Source organism: Haliotis asinina, chromosome 8 (assembly GCF_037392515.1).
Source record: "Haliotis asinina isolate JCU_RB_2024 chromosome 8, JCU_Hal_asi_v2, whole genome shotgun sequence".
In the NCBI taxonomy this organism is placed as follows: Eukaryota; Metazoa; Mollusca; class Gastropoda; order Lepetellida; family Haliotidae; genus Haliotis; species Haliotis asinina.
In genome coordinates this window covers 6,171,871-6,194,167 of record NC_090287.1, presented here as the reverse complement: position 1 = coordinate 6,194,167, position 22,297 = coordinate 6,171,871, and the positions used below count along the sequence as shown (strand labels likewise).

Genomic DNA, 22,297 nt, shown 5'->3' with positions numbered 1-22,297 from the left:
TTCTAATGAAATATGGAATTCATACATAAACATGGGTGGATGAAAACGAAGAGAGTCCAAAGACTCTGTATTACACAGTAATAGTCCTGAACTCTAAACTGTGATGGTCATAACAGAGCTTTGCCAAACTGCAAATATAAATAAAGGAAAACTGATACAGCAAAACAACAAGAATACTAAAATACTAAATAAAAATACAAACAGGAAATAGTCAAGTAATGGACAAATGGTCATTTTCAATATAGCTACAATGATAACAATATCTGAAATAGGTTCAGAATTCTCCAGGCAATCTTGCAAATTTCATCCAAACACATTTCTGCTTCACAGATGATATAGAATATGCAGGATGCAGTAACCTTAGGAACAGGCTGACACATATTGCTAAAGTTCCCTTAAACAGTTCTGCATTTATCTTAGTATTTATCTTTCACTGGACTGTGGTACCTGGAAACATCATGCCTCCAAATGAGCCAAGGTTCATCTTTGATGTCATCCGCCTGGTCAGACTAAACTGTGGAGCAGACTTCTGACGAATGTAGGACTTCTCCCGGTCAACTAGCAGGAGACAACCAGGTGTGAGTGGGTCAAAAAAATACATCATGACAGATACAACTGTTACTTTTCATACAAGGCAATTATGGAGAAAACAAATATTATTTAAGTATACCCAGTATAATATTACAGAAAGTGTGCTTACTCCTCATGTGTTTTACAATTCTCTGGCAGAAGCATGATAATGCTGCAATATAAAAGTTAAACCTGTTTTTTTTAACTTATGCCAGTGAGGACTATTTCCGCCATGTCAAATATATAATGCAATCTGAAGAGAGCCACACCACTAAGGTACAATGACACAGAGTACATCAAGTCATCAATCCTTAGCACCAAATCCACCCTATTCTCCTGCTACCACAAGCTAAGTAGAGCTCTATGCTGATTTCATGACAGGTTTCATCGAAGTGGAAATGATGATGATGATGATGATGATGATGATGATGATGATGATGGTGATGATGATGATGATTTCACAATCTACAGATAGTTGTGTACTGATTTAAAGCATGATCTTAGCAGGGTGGAGAAGACGATAATGATGACAATGTACAGTGATGATGATGATGATGATGACAATGACGATGATGACATGCCTCATACTTAATGCATATAACTTGCAAAAAGAAACTATAAAAGTAGTACACTATTTTGTGGTTGCGTGCATGTGGTGCAATAAGATCATCCACAAACTCGAGAGAAAACTTGCAAAATCTAGTGTAACACAGTATTTAATATAAAGACATGTGTATTATTGTTATTCTGACAATGTGATGGGTTAGATCAACATGAAGACCTCACAAAGATAAAACAGTGCATGGTGATGGGACCACTTGTCATGCTTTAGCTGAATGAGGAATGGAGTCACAATGGTGAGTGAGTGAGTGAGTGAGTGAGTGAGTGAGTGAGTGAGTGAGTGAGTGAGTGAGTGAGTGAGTTTACTTTACAGTGATATAGGGTGTGTCAGCTGAATCAGTGAGGAAGAGAAGAAGATGCAGGTAAGAGTCATTAAGACTTAATAACCTGCAAGCACAGAAGCATTGATTATGGATCATAGTCCGAGTTCAAACCTTTGACCAGAGGATCCAGTATAGTCAAGGGATGTAACTCCACACAGCATGTTATGGCACCTTAGACCTAGGGGCTACTAATGTTCCCTGGTAATGGGACAAATTTACTGATAACCCACAGTGTAAGCAAAAGACATGAACAAATTTAAAAACACAGCAACAACATTCAGCAGAAATTTCAAAATTCAAAACTGACTAGGGGTTGTGTTTGGACTTACGTATACCTTCAACAAATAATTCCGGATATAGAGAATGTCGTTTTCTTGACGCTTGTACATGGGCATCTGCTGTCAGTGAAAACACATGGAGACTGACAACCATTAACTCCCAGTGCACTGTTCCTTATCAACAGCATATACAGTTTCATTTCTAATAAAACATGAGGAAAGGGGCAAATGCTGTTTCGCAATTCTTAAACTCACTCTCCAAAGCACCTTGCTTTCATTTGTAAAGGATTTGGTTCAAATGAATGTTGGACTATGTAAGTAAAGTATACATCGATATGAAGAACAAGAGACAGTTTCCTCATCTGTGTCTTCGGCAATAGCAATTAGTGTTGGACTTCTTTCTATGGCCCTATAGTGTTTCAGAGTCCTCTGATACACAGAGCAGACAAATACCTCTCCTACACCACAGCCCTTAACAGATCTTTGGAAAGCAGAAAAGATACAAGAAATATTGAATTGCTTTATCTACTTGCTGTTGGTTTTGCAATGGTACTGTGACTAACGTTGCTGTGATGTAGTTGGTGGTCTGACACTGGTATCACTTGCTGATGTCTTTCTATACATCTTACCGAACTTCAACATGAATTTGATCTAGGACATGAAAATAAATTCACATTTCCAGTTAAGCAATTACATCTTGACGCACCATCAGTATTTGTCACAGGCATAATCCAGGTAGTAATATATATTCAAGACTGGTCAAATGACCTTAGGCCTATTGGGCATATCACTTCTACAAACCTCTCCTCCCATCTACCATATCTGTTTCAACCTCATTGACATAAGGGGGCCAATTAATTGTCTCACAACCAAACAAAATGTTTAGACAAAGTACAGATAATGCACCATTTCTTATCTCTACAGATTTCTGGTCTCAGATCAACAATACAAATAGAAGTTGTAATATTCATTACTAAATATTACATAAGCTTACAAATAATGAAGCAGTTCTGCATCTTCTCTTACGTTTTGGTGGAATTGTTCCCTTGGTAATAAGATGCAGTGGTACTGACACAGCTCTCCTGTAGGGAGGCTTGCCTCTCAAGCTTTCGCTGACCGACCGGACACTGTCTGTCCTCGCTAATGCAAACCTCGCCCGATTCAGTTTCCGAAGAAAGTGTTCACTCTGTCGATCGCTTCCACTCAGATCTGAAAAGAAACCATACTGAATTACCTTGATTTGTTAATTCCCTACTCATGCTCGGAGCCGAGACTCTCATGCTGAGAGGTCATGCAGCTGAAGCGTCGCCCTCTAGAACACAGACAAGGCAGGCATTACCCTCACTGAGGACAAAGCTAGAAGACCATGCTCACACCAGGCAGACAACTCAGAAATTCACCATTACTAACAGGAGGAGAAAACGTTTAAATGAACTTTCCTCAGGAACCTAAACCCTAGAAAATCTGTTATCCTAAGAACTGTTAGAAATAATACTAAAATATTAAAAGAGAAGCATCTGAGATTCTATAGATTTGAGTGGTGATGCTGGGGAACTAGAACCCAAGATGATGATGCCATATTGCTAAGCAACAAAGGTTGACAAACTGGAGGGGATATGAAATAAACAATGCAAAAAAACACAGGGTACCAGTGCAATGGTGCTATGTAGGGATCAGGGGAGTTTAAATTTAAGAAATTATTTTTAGAAAGTGACATCCTTACACTGAATATTTCTTGGACAGTAAAAGAGAAATTACTACATTCATTAATTCATAGTGTTAACTGCAAACATTTTCCAAAACCTTGATTCTTTTTAAATGACAACATACGTAATATACAGTTAAGACAATAATAAAATTATATTAATTAAACTATTAGCTTAACTAACATAGAAGAGAGAGAAGTAGTAGTCCTTTAAAATTATTACAACAAAATTATAATTTACTAAATGTCTTTAAAAGTGCCAAAACTCCCCTGGTCCCGGATACAGGCTACACAAGGTAGGAATTCCTACAGGTCTCTAGGAATGCATGGACAGACACAAAGACAGACAGACAGTGAGGGTGAGGTATGGTCGGAGGTAAGTCGCTGGTAGCTTCTAGGGGTTGGAACCTGTAAGACAAGATATATCACCACTTGTTTCCAGGTCTAGCTGTGCCTCCAGGGACAAAGTGTCAAAACGGTTAAGGAAGAATTCCCATGAGAGAATATTTTCTTTTGGTAGCACCGATGCCAGCAGTTGCATGCGATGGAGTATCATGCTGCGGTCATTGATGACTGAGTCAAACTGGAACTCCAGACACTGACAAAGACACTGAAACAGAAGGACAATCAGGTGAATTTGGCAGCCATCTCACATTCCTGTCACAGTGCCTAAATGGCCTGAGAAACTTTAAGATTATCTTTAAGGCAAGAGGCCTTGAAACAATTAAGGTAATGTTGAACAGAAACATTCATGTTTAGTCAAATTCTTTTCTATAAAAAATATTAATCATTATCAACCAATAAGAACACAAAAAGTATTATAAAAAAGTATGCAACACTTATTCATTTTATCAACACAAATACAAAATAACTTGTTTACCGCAGAGACATGAAAAATAACCAAAGTAAGTTGGTTTTACACCCCTTTCAGCAATATTCCAGAAATATCATCAAACACAAGAAATGGATTTCACACACTGTACCCATGTGGGGAATCCAACCTGGGCTTTCAGCCAAACGAGTAAATACTTAAACCACTAGGCTTCCCAACTGCCCTTTAATCTAATCAAAATAGTTACCACTGACAAAGCATGTCATTCGCCATCTCATTCTAACTAAGCTTGTAATTCCATATAACAAAACAGCTCTCCTCCTTATTCTTCCAAACCATCCAAACCAATGTTTGGTCTCCACTGTTGAAGACAGGCTGTGAAGACAGGTTGGCATGATAACATAACTCACTCTGAGTGCTACTGGTCTGATTGTCTCTAGGAACATGATGGTCTTCTGTGCCACCGCAGCATTGATGTCCTCCACTGAGCCAATCAGATGACAGAAGGCGTGGGACAGACCGGTCATGATCACCTGGTTATTGCGAATGGAGTCGGTCTCTAGACAGCGGGACAGCACAGTCACTTTCTCCACTACAACACAGGTTCATGCACAGTTTCAAGGTTATAACCTTTTCCCTGGAAGTGTTTAGTTGGAATCAGTTTTATGTATCATAGAGATCATGGAGAGATATCCCCCAAGGAGCAGTATATATACATCTATTTGCCTACTTCGCATTACATTACCTGCAGCAAATCTAGCTCTCCAGTCATCATTGCCAAAGTCCTCCTCTACCAGCCTCCACAGGATGTCGGCACCGGTCGGGAGGGTGATACTGTGCAACAAGAGGGGGACGCTGACTGTGGCCAGCTGGGAGTGTTCAGCCTGGAGCAGCTTCCACAGGCTGTAAGACAGAAGTAAACATGGTCTCTAACTGGACTAGCACTGAAAACCAACATATATCCAAGTGGTTCACAGGCACACATGTCACCATCAATGTCAGAGTGAGTGAGTTAGTTTAGTTCTACAATATAGTATTCCAGCAATATGACAGTGGGGGACATTAGAAATCGGCTTCACACGTTGTACCCATGTGGGAAATCTAACCAGTCTTTGTCAAACAAGTGAATGATTAACCACTAGGCTACCCCACACAACATTGTGCCCCACATCCCCTTACAGTAAGCACTCCATTATCAATACGCACAGAGATACACTATAAAAGTATTGTAGGCCACAAACTTTGGTATGAGCCTCCGTCGGAATGTGAACTTGATGAAGCCCCCAAACTGGCTGATGGTGTAGTTCAGACATTCGCCATGCAGGATCAGGTACTTCATGGACATCAGCAGCGCGAATAGAGCATCAACATCAGTCACACTGCACAGACTCTACAAAACAGCCAAGCATATGATGATGAGTGCTTTTTGTCCTAGCTGGATCATATCAAAAGACAATAAACAGCATATTTGTTTGCCTGGCTGGAACTTGGAATACTGGGGTAAAAGGAGAATTGGTCAGCTTGGGCTAAGTATAAGGTGTAGGAGTGGGGTATCCATAAGATACTGCAACATGGGACCAGGCAGTCTTTCATCATGATGACAAAAAACTGTGTCCCCAGTCACTCGTGTACAAGGATTGTTTGTACATCATCATAAACTGAATACACCTTCTTCTCTTTTGTTTGTCTTTTCAAACTCACAAAGAAAACAGTGTACTGTTCAAACGGCACCTAAGTTTGTTGAAAACTGAACCTATACTGGAATCATTATGGGATGTCAAGTTTCCTGAACTCACCTTGAGTAGCATGTCATACAGCTGCAGATAGACCGGCATTGTCATCACATCAAAGTCCTGCTCCCTCGTCTCTCGCTCCTCCTGACCATTGCTGTCAGCTGTTGTAACAGCACAGGTTGTTAAGTGAGTTATACACTTCACTGTGAAGATACAGGACTTAATGCACTTATCAATAGTGAGACACAGGTTGTTATGTGAGTTATACACTTCACTGTGAAGATACAGGACTTAATGCACTTATCAATAGTGAGACACATGTTGTTATGTGAGTTATACACTTCACTGTGAAGATACAGGACTTAATGCACCCATCAATAGTGAGACACATGTTGTTATGTGAGTTATACACTTCACTGTGAAGATACAGGACTTAATACAATTATCAATAGTGAGACACAGGTTGTTATGTGAGTTATACACTTCACTGTGAAGATACAGGACTTAATGCAATTATCAATAGTGAGACACAGGTTGTTATGTGAGTTACCCCGACACTTCAATGTGAAGATAAAGAACATGACATGTATGTAAGCTGGTCGACTGATTTGTTGTTTACAGACAATCAACTGATCAACAGCTTGAGCATCTACACAGTTGGGCACTAATGACATGTGTCGGCAAGCTTGACCATCCGATCCCAATAGCCGCCTCTAACCACAAGTATGGGTTGCTGAAGATCAGTTCTAAGCCGGATCTTCACAGTTGACCCATGAGTAGTATGACATATCATGTCAACTGGTAGGTGAAAGATTTTCTAAAATAAGATATTCAGATACTTCAAAAAGATGTGGAATTGGGCCAATATGGAAATTTAGAAGGGATGGTGCTCAAACTTTTCCATAACTATATGTCATCACTCCTGACTTACTGGACTCTGGTATAGTCTGATGGCGGATCTCCTCCACTTTCGGCAACTCCTTTGCAGGTATCTTGAGCGGGTCCCGAGGGCAGATGTGTTCCATCAGCTGAGTTGCCAGCTGGTGCCACAAAGCAATGTTCTGGCAGAAGACACAGTTGACACGCTGTTGTTCCGTCGTGCACGAGTGCAGACCATCCCACTCCTTACGCAACATCCCTGTGAGGAGCTGCATCACTTCACGGCTCATCTCATTATAGATACCTAGATGTGGTGGAGATTCCTGTAGCTCCATCTGTAAACAACAGAAGAGATCTGATAGTGTTACTTCAATACCCCATTTACAGATTTTGATGGGGGCATAGGGAAAACCAAGACATAAAATATGTTTTACTGCTCAATTGACCATTATATTTTGAATGTAATTTTGAAATAAATAGATGCTGAGATACTTCTGAAGTAAGAAATGGAAAACTAAAAATATCCACATTTTGAACAAGTTAAAGACCTTTCCTCAAAACAGGCCATAATTTAGACTCCTAAATAAAGTTCCATGAAAAGTTCAACAGATCCTCATAGTGGTTGAACAGATCCTCAGCCCTCCCTTAAAATAAAACTTACTGGGTCTCAGATAAATGAGCTTTTGAGATTTGGTCTGGACTTGGACCAGTTATTTCAAGTGTGCTGTAACTATACTACAAACTATTTCCTGACTGTCCAGAATCCCTGCCCACCTGTTTGAGACACATGTCCAACTGCATGATGAAGCATGGAAGGATGAGTTCAGTCTCTCGCTCATAGACCTCGAACGAGTTGTTGTAGTGGGGTTGCCGCTCAGGACTCAGGGGAGGTGGGTAGTCATCTACGGGGGAGTTGGAGGGCAGGATGTTGTGGGTGTGGCCCTCCGTGGCATCTTCAGGGTCGGAGTTGATCTGCTCCACCCCCATCTTGAACATCTTCAGCAGCAGGTGCATGGGGATTACTATGTCCAGGCTGGACAGGATCTGCAGAAGCAAGCATATCACATGGATGCATCACTAGCTAAGGCTCTAGTACTGCTTCACACTTTAACATGGACTCAAAATCATCGTAGTAAATTACTTTGTGATAATTTACCTCCTTCATATTGTCTACATGCAAACGCCTGTTGACATACCTTCAGTCTACACATGTGCTACTTGACATACCTTCAGTCTACACATGTGCTAGTTGACATACTTTCAGTCTACACATGTGCTAGTTGACATACCTTCAGTCTACACATGTGCTAGTTGACATACCTTCAGTCTACACATGTGCTAGTTGACATACCTTCAGTGTACACATGTGCTACTGACATACCTTCAGTCTACACATGTGCTAGTTGTCATACCTTCAGTCTACACATGTGCTAGTTGACATACCTTCAGTCTACACATGTGCTAGTTGACATACCTTCAGTCTACACATGTGCTAGTTGACATACCTTCAGTCTACACATGTGCTAGTTGACATACCTTCAGTCTACACATGTGCTAGTTGACATACCTTCAGTCTACACATGTGCTAGTTGACATACCTGAAGCCTTTTGTTCATACTGGAGCTAAATAAAATACCTGCTGCGAACTGTCTACGCAGGTGCTACTTGACGTACCTGCAGCCACTGAAGGGCCTGTTCCTGGACCGAGGCGCTGCTATCACTGAAGCGGTCTGTCACAAAGTGGTACATCTTGTCCAAGCTGAATGGCAGGGGACACATGTCGATGTCAAACGCTTTGCTGAAAATGATGTATCAACATTTATTAAATTCTGTATACAACCATGTCACAGATAAGGCATAAATGACATTCAAGACAATAGTTTCAACCAGTAAAACATTCAACCATGACCATAGATGACTTCTGTCTACTCCTGAGGTCCCCTTCCTCCTTACCTGAGCAACACCTTGAGTTTACTCAGCTCATCTTCAGGAACTTCAGTCCTGATCGCCTCCAGCCAGTAGGGCATCACATAGTCCCAGATCTACAATGACAACTTGCTCATTAACAGGCCATACATAGCTGTTTCCCCAACTTTCATTAATAATGCAAAATCACTGATATTGACTGATATTGCTGAGCATGACATATTTACATAGAGAAAGACATCTAAGATGATAAAGAGACATGTTAGTCCTAAACAATCAGTAAAACAAGTCACTGACTTGTTGAATCTTCAGAACATGCAAGCAGTGTCTGTTTCACCTGTACCTTTATCACAGAAAATCTATCACAGTACTCCTGATGATGTTAATATGTATGGATATCTAACAATATGGATAACAAAACAATGTCGCTAAAGACTAAAGGTTCCTCATATTACATAATGTCCTGTATAAATTATAATTTTATATATTTGGTTACCTCAAATGAAATAATGTATGGCACAAGACAGAAGAAACAATTGAGTCCCTCCTTGATCTGCGTGGTCCGCGTGGCCAGTGTGTCCCTACGGTGAAAAAGATGTGATTATACATCGTCCTAGAGGATGTACACATTAATCAGTCATAAACATTTCCACATCATGCTAAGTAACAAACACTTCTATCTGACACGAAATGTTTCTATCATGAAATGTTTTCTATCAAATTTTCTGACAACAGAAATTGTCATAGTTATTCCGTCTCTGCATAAAGTTCATCACACTCAAACATAATTCCAAATGGTTGAACAAATGCATGTGGCCGATTGACAAATTCTGAGCATCACATAGAAAAAAATTGTTGGACAATGAATTTGTTGTGGAAGTATATTTTGTGTGCTGTGATACTGAAAATTAGTGAATTCAGGGCTCCAGATAAGGACCATATTGTCATATGTATGGATAAGAAATATGCATGATACTGTAGAAAAAAAATCAGAAATAGTAGCAGCCATGATGTACCGTCTTAGAATCAATTACGGATGTATTTATTTGAGAAAAAGAATTGTTTTATTGTTTATGGACCTGTTTACAGCAGGGTAGCAATGTTGAAGCTGATATATGAAATGAAACACAAGATTACACACAAATCACCCGAGCTGCAATATCTCCCCATCAGTACTCACCAGACTCCACCCACACGGGAGTACTCTACTGGGTGCGGCAGCAGACATGAAACCACCACCTCAAAGTGAGTCTTCATCACCTCCTGCAGCCAGGTGCAGATGTACTGGAGAAGAGCAAATAACACTAGTTATACCACACTCAGAATGGCAACAATGAACAACATCATTGTTAGACTGGATACAAGGTGATTCTAACTGTGAGTGAAGTAGCAAGTAGCGATACATCATGATATTGAAATTATTGGTAATGTTGTAGACACCATAACTGATTACATGGGTGAAGGGGAACATTACTTAAAGAAAAACCTAATGTTCTGATCAATTTACAATAAACTATTGTTCAGTTTTTTCAGAAACTTACCTCCGGTTTCAAACGCTCAAGAGCATTGCCCACATTGTCTGAAACATGAGAGCAATATAAAGAAGGTTATCAGAATATAAAATATGTACCAGAAACTCAAACCTTTTTTGGATGCTGGTGAGAAAAGGTCCTAAACAGCCAGTGGGTGTTCAGACTCTACAACTTGCTATCATGTCATCACATATCAATGGTACCAGCATGGAATGGAAGATTGCTCTTTCATTCAATCTTGATATATTGACCATACTGATACTGCTTAAACACCGCTTACCATGGTGTAAAACTATAATCATTCAGAATATATTGTGAAAGCTACCAAAACTATGATTCTAGAAATGGCATGTCGCATACTTATAGGGTACTTAAGCGTCATTTCAAGCATGAATGAGGGGCTAATGTTGCTGACTGTGTCATAGTTCTCACCATTAGGAAGGTAGGCTGTAGCATCAAACCATTGGAACATCATCCCCAGCAGCCGGCCCAGTACCTCCTGCAACACAACCATCAAACATCCATCAAATATATCCATTGAACATCTGTCGATTATCCACAAACATCCATTAAATATACATGATATATCCATTAAATATCCACCGAATATCCATCAAACATCCATCAAATATACATGATATATCCATTAAATATCCGTTGAATATCCATTAAACATCCATCAGACATTTGCACACTTCCATCAAACATCCATCACTACTCACTATGGGTATATCCTCGTCCTCCCGGGGTTTGCACAACTCCACCTGCAGCCAAATGCCGTACCGACTTAGCAACTTCCGCTCCCCACCCTCCTCCACCTCAAAGTCCTCCTCCTCCTCCGTGGGGCGGCGATGTTCTTCGCCCATCTCAACCATACGCTTGGACTCGATTGGTTGAGCCTCTTTCAACAAACTGAGGGAATATGGGCCTCTATTACTCATACTTGTTATGTATATGAAGCTTACGGTAGGGATGAAGCACAAAAAAAATGTATTCTGTGTACATTTATGCATTGAACAGATCTTTGAGTGGTATTTAGAAGTTGTGTGATGAACGACGGGGAGTGCCCTATGGATACACACTATCTTTAGTACTGATATCAGCATACCTGTCAACTCTCATGCATCTTGCATGAGACTCATGCATTTTACATCAATGTCATGCACTCACGCATTACCTCTCCAAATTTATGCATCATTCAAAATTCTAATATATCATCACAAAATGACATACAAAATCATCTATAAATAACCTAAAAATCATGCATCCCCTAATCCCCAGCTTCTCACTCAGTGGGTCCTCAGGGTGGACAAGTATGCATGAGCGATGCTTCAGTGTAGCCACAGAATGAAACTTGCTTGGTAACAGTGTTAGTAGCTGCTTCAAAACATCGCTCATATTAATAATAGAGAAGATGTATATTCATAGAACTCTTCCTGTTCTTCACTGCACAAAATCCTGACTATCAACATCCGACTACTTTTCACCAATGGCTATATGTAACCTCCCTCACTTCACATGACATTAACAGGATTCATCTGACAAGACAGAGAAAGATACTGTAAAACAGTCCTCTAACTCTCATGCAGTCACCACTCTACTAAACAACTGTTACTGGAAACTGGGTCCTGGTTTCACAAGGATATTAGCACTATGACTGTTATATGTTTGAGTGTGCGGGTAACTATCATGTTCGAGCTCAGACGACTTATCATAACAAGGCACACGTTTCTGTGATTTCGGGATATATACGTACACAAAAGATTTTTCAAATCAACTGAAATGCTCCTACCTGACAATGGCGTCCATGAGGTACCTCTGTATCTCCGGCAGACAGGACCAAATGTCAAGGATACTTAGGTGGAACACATGACTCTGACCGCCCTGGTTGCTATGGCGAAATTCATGACAAGCTCGGCAGTATCTGATTGGTCTGTTTCCATTGAAGCTGGCACACTCGATAGAAAAACAGGTGCACACCGCCAGATTCACCTCAGATCGGCAGTTCTGGGGAGACGTGTTTAGTATTCATTTTCATAGCAAACTTAATAAAGAGGAAATTCAGTTCTGGCATCACCATGACCATTAACATGACCAATCCTACCATGATTACAAAGGTAATAAATATTTCACAAGTTTATAGTGAAAAAACATCTATAATGAATTTTATAAATATATAATATATGATCACAAATATCTCCTATTTCAAGGAACCAAGTTTTGGGAGGGGATTCAGTTTCACATTGAAAGACTATTTCACTGGAAAATTTCATGTACTCTTAGACTGATGAAGTGAGTCAGGGGCTATAACTCCTACTGTAGAAGCACTGGACCTATATCTTGGACTAGTGGATAAAGAAGAATGTTTCATGTTGGATCCTCAGTTGGGTCACAATAAGATATTGAAAGACGGTGCTTGTCCCTCGGTGCCACTCAGCCAATAAAGAGATGAAAACAAGGACTGAGCGGCTTGGTGACGGTATAAAGAGTCCCAATTGCATTCCATGTCAAACTGTAATATGGCATTATTCAGGGCCCCGACATGAACAAAATGGTACAGTTCACACAAAACAATCATGCATGCACACACAAAGGCACACAAGGACAGAGCAATCAGATCCAAGCAGGTCTCTGTTGTACCTTGTTCTCACAGATAGTGGACACGTGTGTCATTGGGAGCAGGAGGTCCACCATGTACTCGCTGTGTTCCCGCCTCAGCACCTCTGCGCAGTCGCTACAAATGTACAGTGGTGGGGGCGTGTTGCCAGACTGGATCGCCAGAGCCGGGTTGATACACATCTAAAGTAAAACATCATGCTCTTCATGGATAGTAATACAAGACATCTGGTGAATATATCAAGTATCTGGTGCCTATAAGCATACTTTAGTACATAACTCTCTCCACTCAGAAACATCTTCAAAACTGACTGAATGAGTGACTGCACCCAGCAATAATATGACTAAGGACAGTGGTTGTTGAACAATACCATCTTAGACAGGCGAGGTTGTTATGATTCAAATAATGCCATATGAAAGTAACATAACTGGCTCCTACCTTGACTGCCTGACAGTTTTTAGAATTCACACAGTCCTTCCTCTGGCAAAGAACTGGGGGCCAAGCTGAAATATAAAACATATTTATCATTTGTTTTTTTTCAAGGTTATTTTTATAGCATACACAAAAGTACAAAGCATCTGTTTTTGTGTTAAGGAGACGGATATTTTAACAAGCACAAAGATGTTATCTCATGTCTAAAACATATAGTAACATATCGCAGAGACTGACATTTGAAATTAATACCATTACAGGAAATGCAGATTAAATGTCTGAATTTAGATTATCTTGAAACTCAAAAAAGACAAGCAAAACTTCAGTTTGGTAAAGTCTGAAACTAATGAAGGCGCCATATCTGAAAGATTTTACCTGCACATACGAATTAACATGAACACACAACACCAAATTTTGGTAATTTACCTGTGAATTCCATTCCTTTGTACGCATTTGAAAATGACACAAACATATTAAAAATAGACTTTTCATATAAAATTAAGAGAAGCAAAATATTATATAGTTGACTAAATCTACCATGGTTTCCATGTTTAGCTACGTTTCAAGAACACCAATAAGTATCACGGCACACACTTTAAATAGTTGAATAAATCTACCATGGTTTCCACGTTTAGATAGGTTTCAAGAACATCAATAAGTATCATGGCACACACTTTAAATAGTGTGGAAACGTCATGTCTGCACTTGATAAAGCGTAACTGTGCATAGAAACATTCCAAAATGTCTGCTAGCAATGACTTAGAAATATTGGCTTCCACTGTGATCATCATATCTGTTATTTCAATCACAGATAGTCACTGAGTTTGATATATGTTATTGGCCAATCAGAACTGAGCTATTTCCAACTTCCAGACAGAATGCCTCTTGATCTCTTGTTATATTCACATTGCAATGATGGATCCTCTTGACAATTTGGCATTTAGATAACTTCTGCATCATAACTATCAAAGTGTTCTATAAATCTGAACCATATGTAACACAGGTACTGACTTAAAATAAATCACAGTCCATATTGACGCATAAGCATTGTCAGTGGTAAAAATCTAGGGTTTTATTCAATTATGGAGTCAATTGATGCACTTTAAAATATTCCTAATCTTATCTTAAATCAGTCAAAGTCTGTTTTCAAAAAGTTTCAATCGAGAGAGCCCTAGTATTGTTAAGGCATACATGATTTCAGTGTCTCTATATAATCTTGGTGTTACTCTTGTCTTTCAGAATTCATTCATGCCCAGGTTGTACATAGTCTAGTATAGTCCTGCCTACCACAGTACTTGTAGTGGATGCCCCTGCGGTCGCTGAGGGAGGGGTTGAGCTGTGGCCAGTAGTAAAACAGCAGGTGGGCGGCGGGAGCCCGAGCGGCGGGGGGGCCGTAGGCGATGATGCTCAGGACGTCCTACACAGAAGAGGACATGGATATGTTTTGATTATTCTTTACATTTACATAGTTAATCATCAGCATTATCATCCATCTCACAAACCAATGAGAGCTGTGTCTGAAGTTCCTAGTCATACATTGCTCATCTCAAGTGGCGTTAAGGAAATGTGAATTGGTTGACTGTATTTCGTTGTATCTCAGTAGTGTATATATAGCAAGCTGTTTGTGATATCAATAAGTGATCTGACCGACTTACATCTGACTACATTTAAATAAATGCAGAGTGCTGCGATATTGTTGGATTCTGGGGCAATGACAGCCAACAAATCATACTGCCATTTGACATCACTGAAGTTTCACTGCAGTTTCACTGAAGACCATCAAATATCCCTATGTTTGCTTTGCAACGACAACAAGGACTAGTCTATTAACACTTACTTCATACATCGATAAGTTATGTTGAAACTGAATATGTACTGGAATTAGTTAGAGATCAACAATAAACAGAAAAGGAAAAACATGTCAGTTTACAAACTGTTACTACGTCCATGACCACATTTAAGAAAGAACCAAGGGCTTTCTTATTTACAAAGTATCATAGAAGAGTATTTGACAAATTCTTTAACCCTTACCTTGACAATGTCTTTCTTCATGCTCATGAGGCACTCCAGGATCTGGGAGTGAAAGGCTAAAATACAAGAATCACCATGGTTACAAGATGGGCAGTCAGTCAGGAACCTTACAGCAGTGTGTCAGATGAACCACAGCAGGTCAGTTTGATAAATACTCATGATGTTGATCACTGGACTATTTGTTGGAATACTGCTGTACGGTGTTAAACAACAAATAATGATAAGAGGCAAGACCATGGGTGGTGCAGACTGAACAGTTTACTGAAGACACCCACAGTATGGTACTGACAAACCATGGCTCATAATCAGGCTTAACTAGGGACCATAACCCTGAATTCAGATGAAAATACTGACAGTCACGTGGGTGAAAGTAAAGATAACACTTATTACACATTTTGCATCTGTAATTAATAAACCAAATGAAGAGAATAACTTTATCAGTAAGTTGTGGGTGAGTCTTTATCACAGATAAAGAAATAAGAAAAGCTTTTTCCCAAACATGTCTTTTCACATTTTACACTTTAAAGGACCACTAAATTCATTTTTTGGTACTCTTTTTATCACTGCATATGAAAGACATTTGGTTAGTCATAAAGGAAACACCCTTTTTTTAAAAAAACCCAACTTGTGGTTAATTAATACCAAGCCCTTAAAAGTTGCTAAAAAGCCGTCTGCTTCTCTCTCGTCCGCAAACGAAACCGCAGACAGGTTACATAACTCAGTGACATCATAGAAGGAACGATTTCCCGTTAAATGTATAGAAAATGTGTAGGAAGCTCGTCATTTTGCTGATTTCTCAAAGTCACCAAAGAGATGCCAAATTGTTGTGTTGCCGTCAGTTGTTCCTTGGGGTCGGGTGATGGTGTCACTATGCACAGATTTCCACCAGACTCCATAGTTTGTGCTTAAATTGGTTGTTAGTGTGTGCGAAGTGAGCTTTGTGGAAGCCTGTGGTATAAACTAAATCGGACGGTTCGCCCCCAACCATGCTTCCAGGATAGAAAATGGAGTTCAAGTTTCATCGAGTCTATAAAATCAAGACTGCTTACTACACATTGCTGACCAAAAGGATTTTGCATGGATATATCGCTTTCTTCCTCGGAAACGAGGTTGTGGTCGAAGTGACAATATTATCATAAGTAATTTTATATTGACCCCATATATTGACCGATTCCAAGACTGGAATTTTTATGTTATAAGCAATGTCATGTAAAATTCTATTGTCCATCAATAAAATACCTATTTTACTACCAGTAGAAAGTAATTGTCCTTTTGTAAGTTGGTGAAAACAAACTTAAATAGCATTCATCCCAAGACAGGGAGCTGCCATTTTTGAAAATCGTGAAGTCAAATCCATTTGAATTAATGAGATTATGCATGGTTTGTTCTCATCAAGTTAGAAAATCAAAACTACATAAATATATATTTGAATCATTACCAAAAGGAGTTTGCATGACACAACCTGTAACATAACCTAAGCGAGGTCGGGGTCGAAGTGAAAATACTGCGCGATAAATTTCTTCACTTGCTAAATTTACTTGGTTTGTAACATTCACTTACCAGTATGTAGACACTTGTCAATATATGTCTTTATACTTGGTCTCATAATATTAATTACTTTATAATCATACTTGCAAGCATTTTGAAACTTATTAAAAAGAAGCGATCTGCAAATGTATAACAGGAATGTAATATGTAGACATTTCATAGTTTTCCTGTATGAATCATAATTCGCATGCACGCCCTAGTGTATGTCGTCTGCATCATTACACTTAGCGATGAAAACAATGATTCTGTTGAAAGCTACGACAACTTATTAAAAACAAAAATGCAAATATTAAAATTAAAGTTATAGGAGCAATGTCAGGCTATTACCTTCTTCGAGGAATGTATCCATTAATATTCACAAAAACAAGTGATATATAATTCATCTGCAGATTTCCCAAGTGATGTGTCATTTAACAGTCTAATACACGAAAACGTGATGTATCGTTTCAGGTTTTTCACACTGCTGTATAGTTTCATTGGTCACCCAAGATAGCACACCTGGCAACTAATTGCATAATGTGCATCATTCTTTTTAAAAAGTTATTTAGTTAGTCAGTAATGAGCAATCAATGTATTGGCGGTTAATCCTTTGAAAGAAGGGTGTTGTTTTACACAGACACAGACACGACAGAGTGTATTCAGTATAAATTAGTAAATGTACATCCATAAACACTACCTTTTGACAAATCCCCCATTTAAATCCCCATAAAACTAATTAATCAATCAGCGTGTTATCGGTTAATCCTTTGATCGATTCAGACAACAGAAATGCCAAATGGGGGCCTTTGTCGGGTAATCTAAGTGGCATTCCCACTAATTATACCTCTTATAAATTCATTAACTGAGCATCAAGTGAATAATGACAAATAACGTGTAGGTTTATACCACCTAACACAGATTACAACCTAGCGACACCAAGTGATTTTGACAGAATCGTCTATGAAAACAAGGGTTGTAACTCGAAAACTAGGCAAAGCAGGAGACAAAACTAAATGATAGTAGATTGTGAGAACATATAGCTTTCATTTTTCTCAACAGCTTTCGCGATTTCAGGTTTGTACAAACCTGTTAACGAAATAGTTTAACCCCTGCAATGTAGATGAATACTGCACAGACCCTCATTTCTCTACCCACTATTAGTATTACGTCACGGAGACACGCCGCTCTGATTGGTTGAAATTTCGTTTGCAGTTGAGAATTGTGCACTGTTGACAAAAAGGTTGATTTAAGGTAATTAAAGATCGAAATGAGCAGTTTTAATGACGGGGTTTCATTTATAATGATGTCAGCAACTGATTTTGCATTTGTACCCTATTAGAGTATATGTGACCTTTAAGGGTGGCAGAATCTGTAAAGGAATTTATACGACTACTCATCTAAGACAGCTTCCTCAACCTACCCCCATTCTCAGTATGCTGAAATACCATGGTAATAATGGCCGCTGCTGACTCGCTAGCATAGGTGGGCTCAATGCAGCCGTCGTAGCCGAGGGTCATGGGCAGCAGTCTGGTACACAACAGGTCAATGGTGTCCCTGTGGAGGGTAGGGGGGAAGATGGCCAGTGTGGACGCCACGGTGTAGGGCAGGGAGTCCAGCAGGTCGTGTTCCAGGAAGGGCACCAGCCATCCCAGCACATTCAGAACTGCCTCACCCACATTCAGAGCTGCAGTAAGACAGAAAACAGTATTATTACACCAGGACACTTTAGTTTCATTTTTTTAAATGTCGTGACACAAACTACACGCTTCACCAAAACAGGTTTTGAAAAGAATCACCTTTATCACATTATTTCACATACCCCAGTAATGAACACATGTCAGGTGCATGAGTTAGGCTTAGGATTCTATCAAAATCAAGATATTCACAATCACATTCAGCACGTGTAAGTTAAGAAAATAGCATGAAATTTCATGGTGCATGACAAAAAGCTAAGCATATGTGCTAGTTCTTAAGGTTCTTTTGTTCAACTTTCCTTGGACAATCAAAAGCATCATTTATCATCACAATAACTATGACAAATTTGCAACTTTCAACCTGCATTTGCCGTGGACCTCAGGAATGCCTGCTGTCTAACACTGAGTATAACACTGAGTAACATGTCACATCACTTCACTGACACAAAGTGCACACCATGCTCAGATTTGTCATCACAAAATCTTTTTTTTTTTCATTTTTTTATTCACTTTCACTTGGATACAGATTACATGAAACCATCAGTGAACAAAGATTTTACAATGGTATAATATGAGTGGAATGTGACTTTGTAGTCATCATCAAAGTTTGTGCAGTTTCATAAAATGAACTTTGAACATGAAAAACATCAAAAACACTAAGAATGTACATCTGAAAAAGACAAAATATTTCTGTATGATAATGTGGAAACAACACCGTCAATAGAGAGAGTTCCCAGTCATAAAGATCAGCAAACACATCTCAAATTACCTTGTGTTGGTTCCATCTGTGACATTGGGAACAGATCAATGATATTGAGAACGGAGTGGTAGAGACCGCAGTAGTTGAGGTTGGGGAACACAGAGAGACGCACACTGTCACGCTGTCTTGGTCCATAGCTCTCGGCTGGTATATTGGGGACATCCTTCAACACACTGACAAAAAAAACAAAAACCAAACAGTGGACACACTGAACAAATGATAAATTTCATACATGTTATGAGCCTCTCAATATCATCTCAAAAACCTGTCATCCCATTGATATTGGTATTCCCATCCCTGGTATATTCTACAGATCTCTTTACTTTTACAATATATTTCCTGTATTATGTAGTTTATAAGTGAGAAAAAAATAGTTCACAACTTTGAAGAAGTAAACATTCAGGATTGGGAAGAACTCCGAGACCTCAGCCCATGGACTGATTCATTTCCCTCATCGTCATATTCCTAAAAGTGTTCTGTGCATGTATTTTACACTCTAATTCACATCAATGAATCAACAATTAATGATTCTGATGTTCAGAGAATGACAGAGATGACTTCTTTATATCATCTGTCCTAAACCACTTGACAGTAATTTGCTGTCCATTTGCAATATACATATGAGTGAGTGAGTGAGTTTAGTTTTCCGCCGTTTTTAGCAATATTCCAGCAGGGGACACCCGAAAAAAGGCTTCACAGATTATACCCATGTGGGGAATCAACCGGGTCTCAGACGTGACGCGCAAACACTTTAACCACTAGGTTCCCCAACCGCCCATGATATACATGTATATTCAAAGTTTGGTAATGTTCATATCAATCATGATATGACATGTCACAACCAGAACATAATGAGTATAGTGTACATTAGGTCTAAAGAATTTAACAATTTCCATAACTATCATAATTAAAATACCAAATAATTTGATGGAACCTTTTCCAGTTACATTTCATTAATTGAAAACAGCAAACTGTAACAATTAACCATAACAAACTAAGCACAACAGAAGAAGCAACTTGACTGACTTGAGCAGGGTGGTGGAGAAGTACTTGAGGGTGTTGGCAATGTCCGACCCAGTAGGGAGTGGGGTCAAGTTGTTGGTGATTCGGTAATGGTAATCTTTCAAGTTCCGAATCTTGGAGGTGACTGCAAGAAAAAACAAATCTATTGGTCTGGGTTTCAATGCTTCACCTGTTACAACATTTTTTATGTCAGTTGTAGGGAAATCAGTTTGAGTTGTTGCAACTACAGGTGGCCCAACACTGAAGCAGCACTTGGCGGAGCACTGGCAGCCAAACATATAGTGTAAAGAATGTTTACAATAGAAACCCTAGCCAGTCTCGACAATAACAAATCATAGATAAATGATAAAAAGTTTCATGACAGTTTATGATCAGATTATCAATCAACATGATTAACAGAGTGACCATTTTACATGGGACAATATGAACATCGTTCTTTAACTTCCAGTACAAGTTTCTTACATGGGACAATATGAACATCGCTCTTTTACTTCCAATACAAGTTTCGATAAGTACTTCTTGATCAAATTGATGGGTCATGTGACATTCAGCGGATGTATAATGGGGACGGTCAGTGTTCACGATGGTGATTCAAAATAACAGGATATTGGGTCCTGTAAGTTTCAGATGTCTGTCTGACCTCATAAGCCTCATAAGCTCTAAGCATTCAAGGAATAGTTTCAGTACTTCTACATGATCTCATAATTTATCTAAAACTTTCAAAAAATCTGCATAATACGCTACAACTGACTGATATATCATACATCATATCCTTCAAACAACAACAGTTGTTTCAACTTTCAGTTCAGTAAACAGCAAGCATGGTAATGGTTTACATTATTTTGACCATTAGTTTACAGAAAGACTAGGCATGAGCTTGCTGTGATGCACTGTTTGAACTGGTTACTAAAACCACTCTGACATGTGCTGTGTTACTTTAGTTTGTGCAAGCCTTTGTGCAAGACTGTTCATTTGGATACAGCATGGTCAATGTTCTCAAGCACCACAGGAATTCATTAAATGGAAATCTGGTCATGAAGAAGCATTAGTAAAATCTGGGGGAGCAGTGTTGTCTATCTTCCTAACTGGAAACAGAAAATGGTTCCCAACATGATGCACATATTCAAGAACTAAATAACTGCAGATATAGTTTTCTTTCTATTAAATCCATATAACCATAATATAATCGATTTATCTTCACTGATATTTGAACTACGTTTAATTCAGTACATCACTGTCTTCGAAAATGAAACAGAAAATGGTTCCCAACATGATGCACATATTCAAGAACTAAATAACTGCAGATATAGTTTTCTTTCTATTAAGTCCATATAACCATAATATAATCGATTTATCTTCACTGATATTTGAACTACGTTTAATTCAGTACATCACTGTCTTCGAAAATGCAGTGTGCATGATCTTAATTAATAAAATGTTCTAGGCAAGTGAGCGCTTACTAAGGTGACTAAAATGATTATTAATACACAAACCATCAGACGTAGCAAAGACAATTTTCTATATATCACTTACATGTAGCTGCTCTGGTGGCCATCTTGAACGCAGCTCAGCGAAGTAAACAAGAGTATTTATGCCGGGTCGTTATCACAGACTCAACAACCTACAGCGAACAGCAATGGCTACTGTGCACCAATAATTTCAGGTCCCCGCTTCTGGCTAAATCGTGGTCGTTTCCAGTACATCTTGAGCAAGACACCATCCCAGCAAAGAATCCTCCATGCATTTCAGCTCGTGTTGTGTCTGTCATATTTCACATACTAGCTTCGTCTGTGTGATATAATTTCTGCTTCTGA

The 22,297-nt window shown here is 39.1% G+C and overlaps 1 protein-coding gene across 3 annotated transcripts in view; it reads right to left on the bottom strand.

Annotated features, from left to right (window-relative positions):
- Nucleotides 1–22,297, bottom strand: part of LOC137294014 (protein unc-79 homolog) — a 49,926-nt gene extending 27,629 nt beyond the window's left edge. For 2 of the 3 annotated variants that reach the window (XM_067824931.1, XM_067824932.1), the window contains exons 1-25: nucleotides 22,017–22,297; nucleotides 20,487–20,607; nucleotides 19,470–19,633; nucleotides 18,427–18,690; nucleotides 15,480–15,535; nucleotides 14,736–14,865; nucleotides 13,455–13,519; nucleotides 13,040–13,198; nucleotides 12,192–12,406; nucleotides 11,122–11,311; nucleotides 10,832–10,898; nucleotides 10,409–10,446; nucleotides 10,048–10,151; nucleotides 9,364–9,448; nucleotides 8,895–8,983; nucleotides 8,616–8,739; nucleotides 7,716–7,985; nucleotides 6,994–7,276; nucleotides 6,126–6,223; nucleotides 5,571–5,719; nucleotides 5,075–5,232; nucleotides 4,740–4,921; nucleotides 3,906–4,107; nucleotides 2,819–3,001; nucleotides 448–558 (exon numbers count right to left, since the gene is read on the bottom strand). In XM_067824931.1, the coding sequence (XP_067681032.1) occupies nucleotides 448–558; nucleotides 2,819–3,001; nucleotides 3,906–4,107; nucleotides 4,740–4,921; nucleotides 5,075–5,232; nucleotides 5,571–5,719; nucleotides 6,126–6,223; nucleotides 6,994–7,276; nucleotides 7,716–7,985; nucleotides 8,616–8,739; nucleotides 8,895–8,983; nucleotides 9,364–9,448; nucleotides 10,048–10,151; nucleotides 10,409–10,446; nucleotides 10,832–10,898; nucleotides 11,122–11,311; nucleotides 12,192–12,406; nucleotides 13,040–13,198; nucleotides 13,455–13,519; nucleotides 14,736–14,865; nucleotides 15,480–15,535; nucleotides 18,427–18,690; nucleotides 19,470–19,633; nucleotides 20,487–20,607; nucleotides 22,017–22,038 (3,529 nt within the window). In that variant the 5' untranslated portion in view covers nucleotides 22,039–22,297. The remainder of the gene's footprint in view (nucleotides 1–447; nucleotides 559–2,818; nucleotides 3,002–3,905; nucleotides 4,108–4,739; nucleotides 4,922–5,074; nucleotides 5,233–5,570; nucleotides 5,720–6,125; nucleotides 6,224–6,993; nucleotides 7,277–7,715; nucleotides 7,986–8,615; nucleotides 8,740–8,894; nucleotides 8,984–9,363; nucleotides 9,449–10,047; nucleotides 10,152–10,408; nucleotides 10,447–10,831; nucleotides 10,899–11,121; nucleotides 11,312–12,191; nucleotides 12,407–13,039; nucleotides 13,199–13,454; nucleotides 13,520–14,735; nucleotides 14,866–15,479; nucleotides 15,536–18,426; nucleotides 18,691–19,469; nucleotides 19,634–20,486; nucleotides 20,608–22,016) is intronic. The other variant, XM_067824933.1, reaches the window with a different exon arrangement.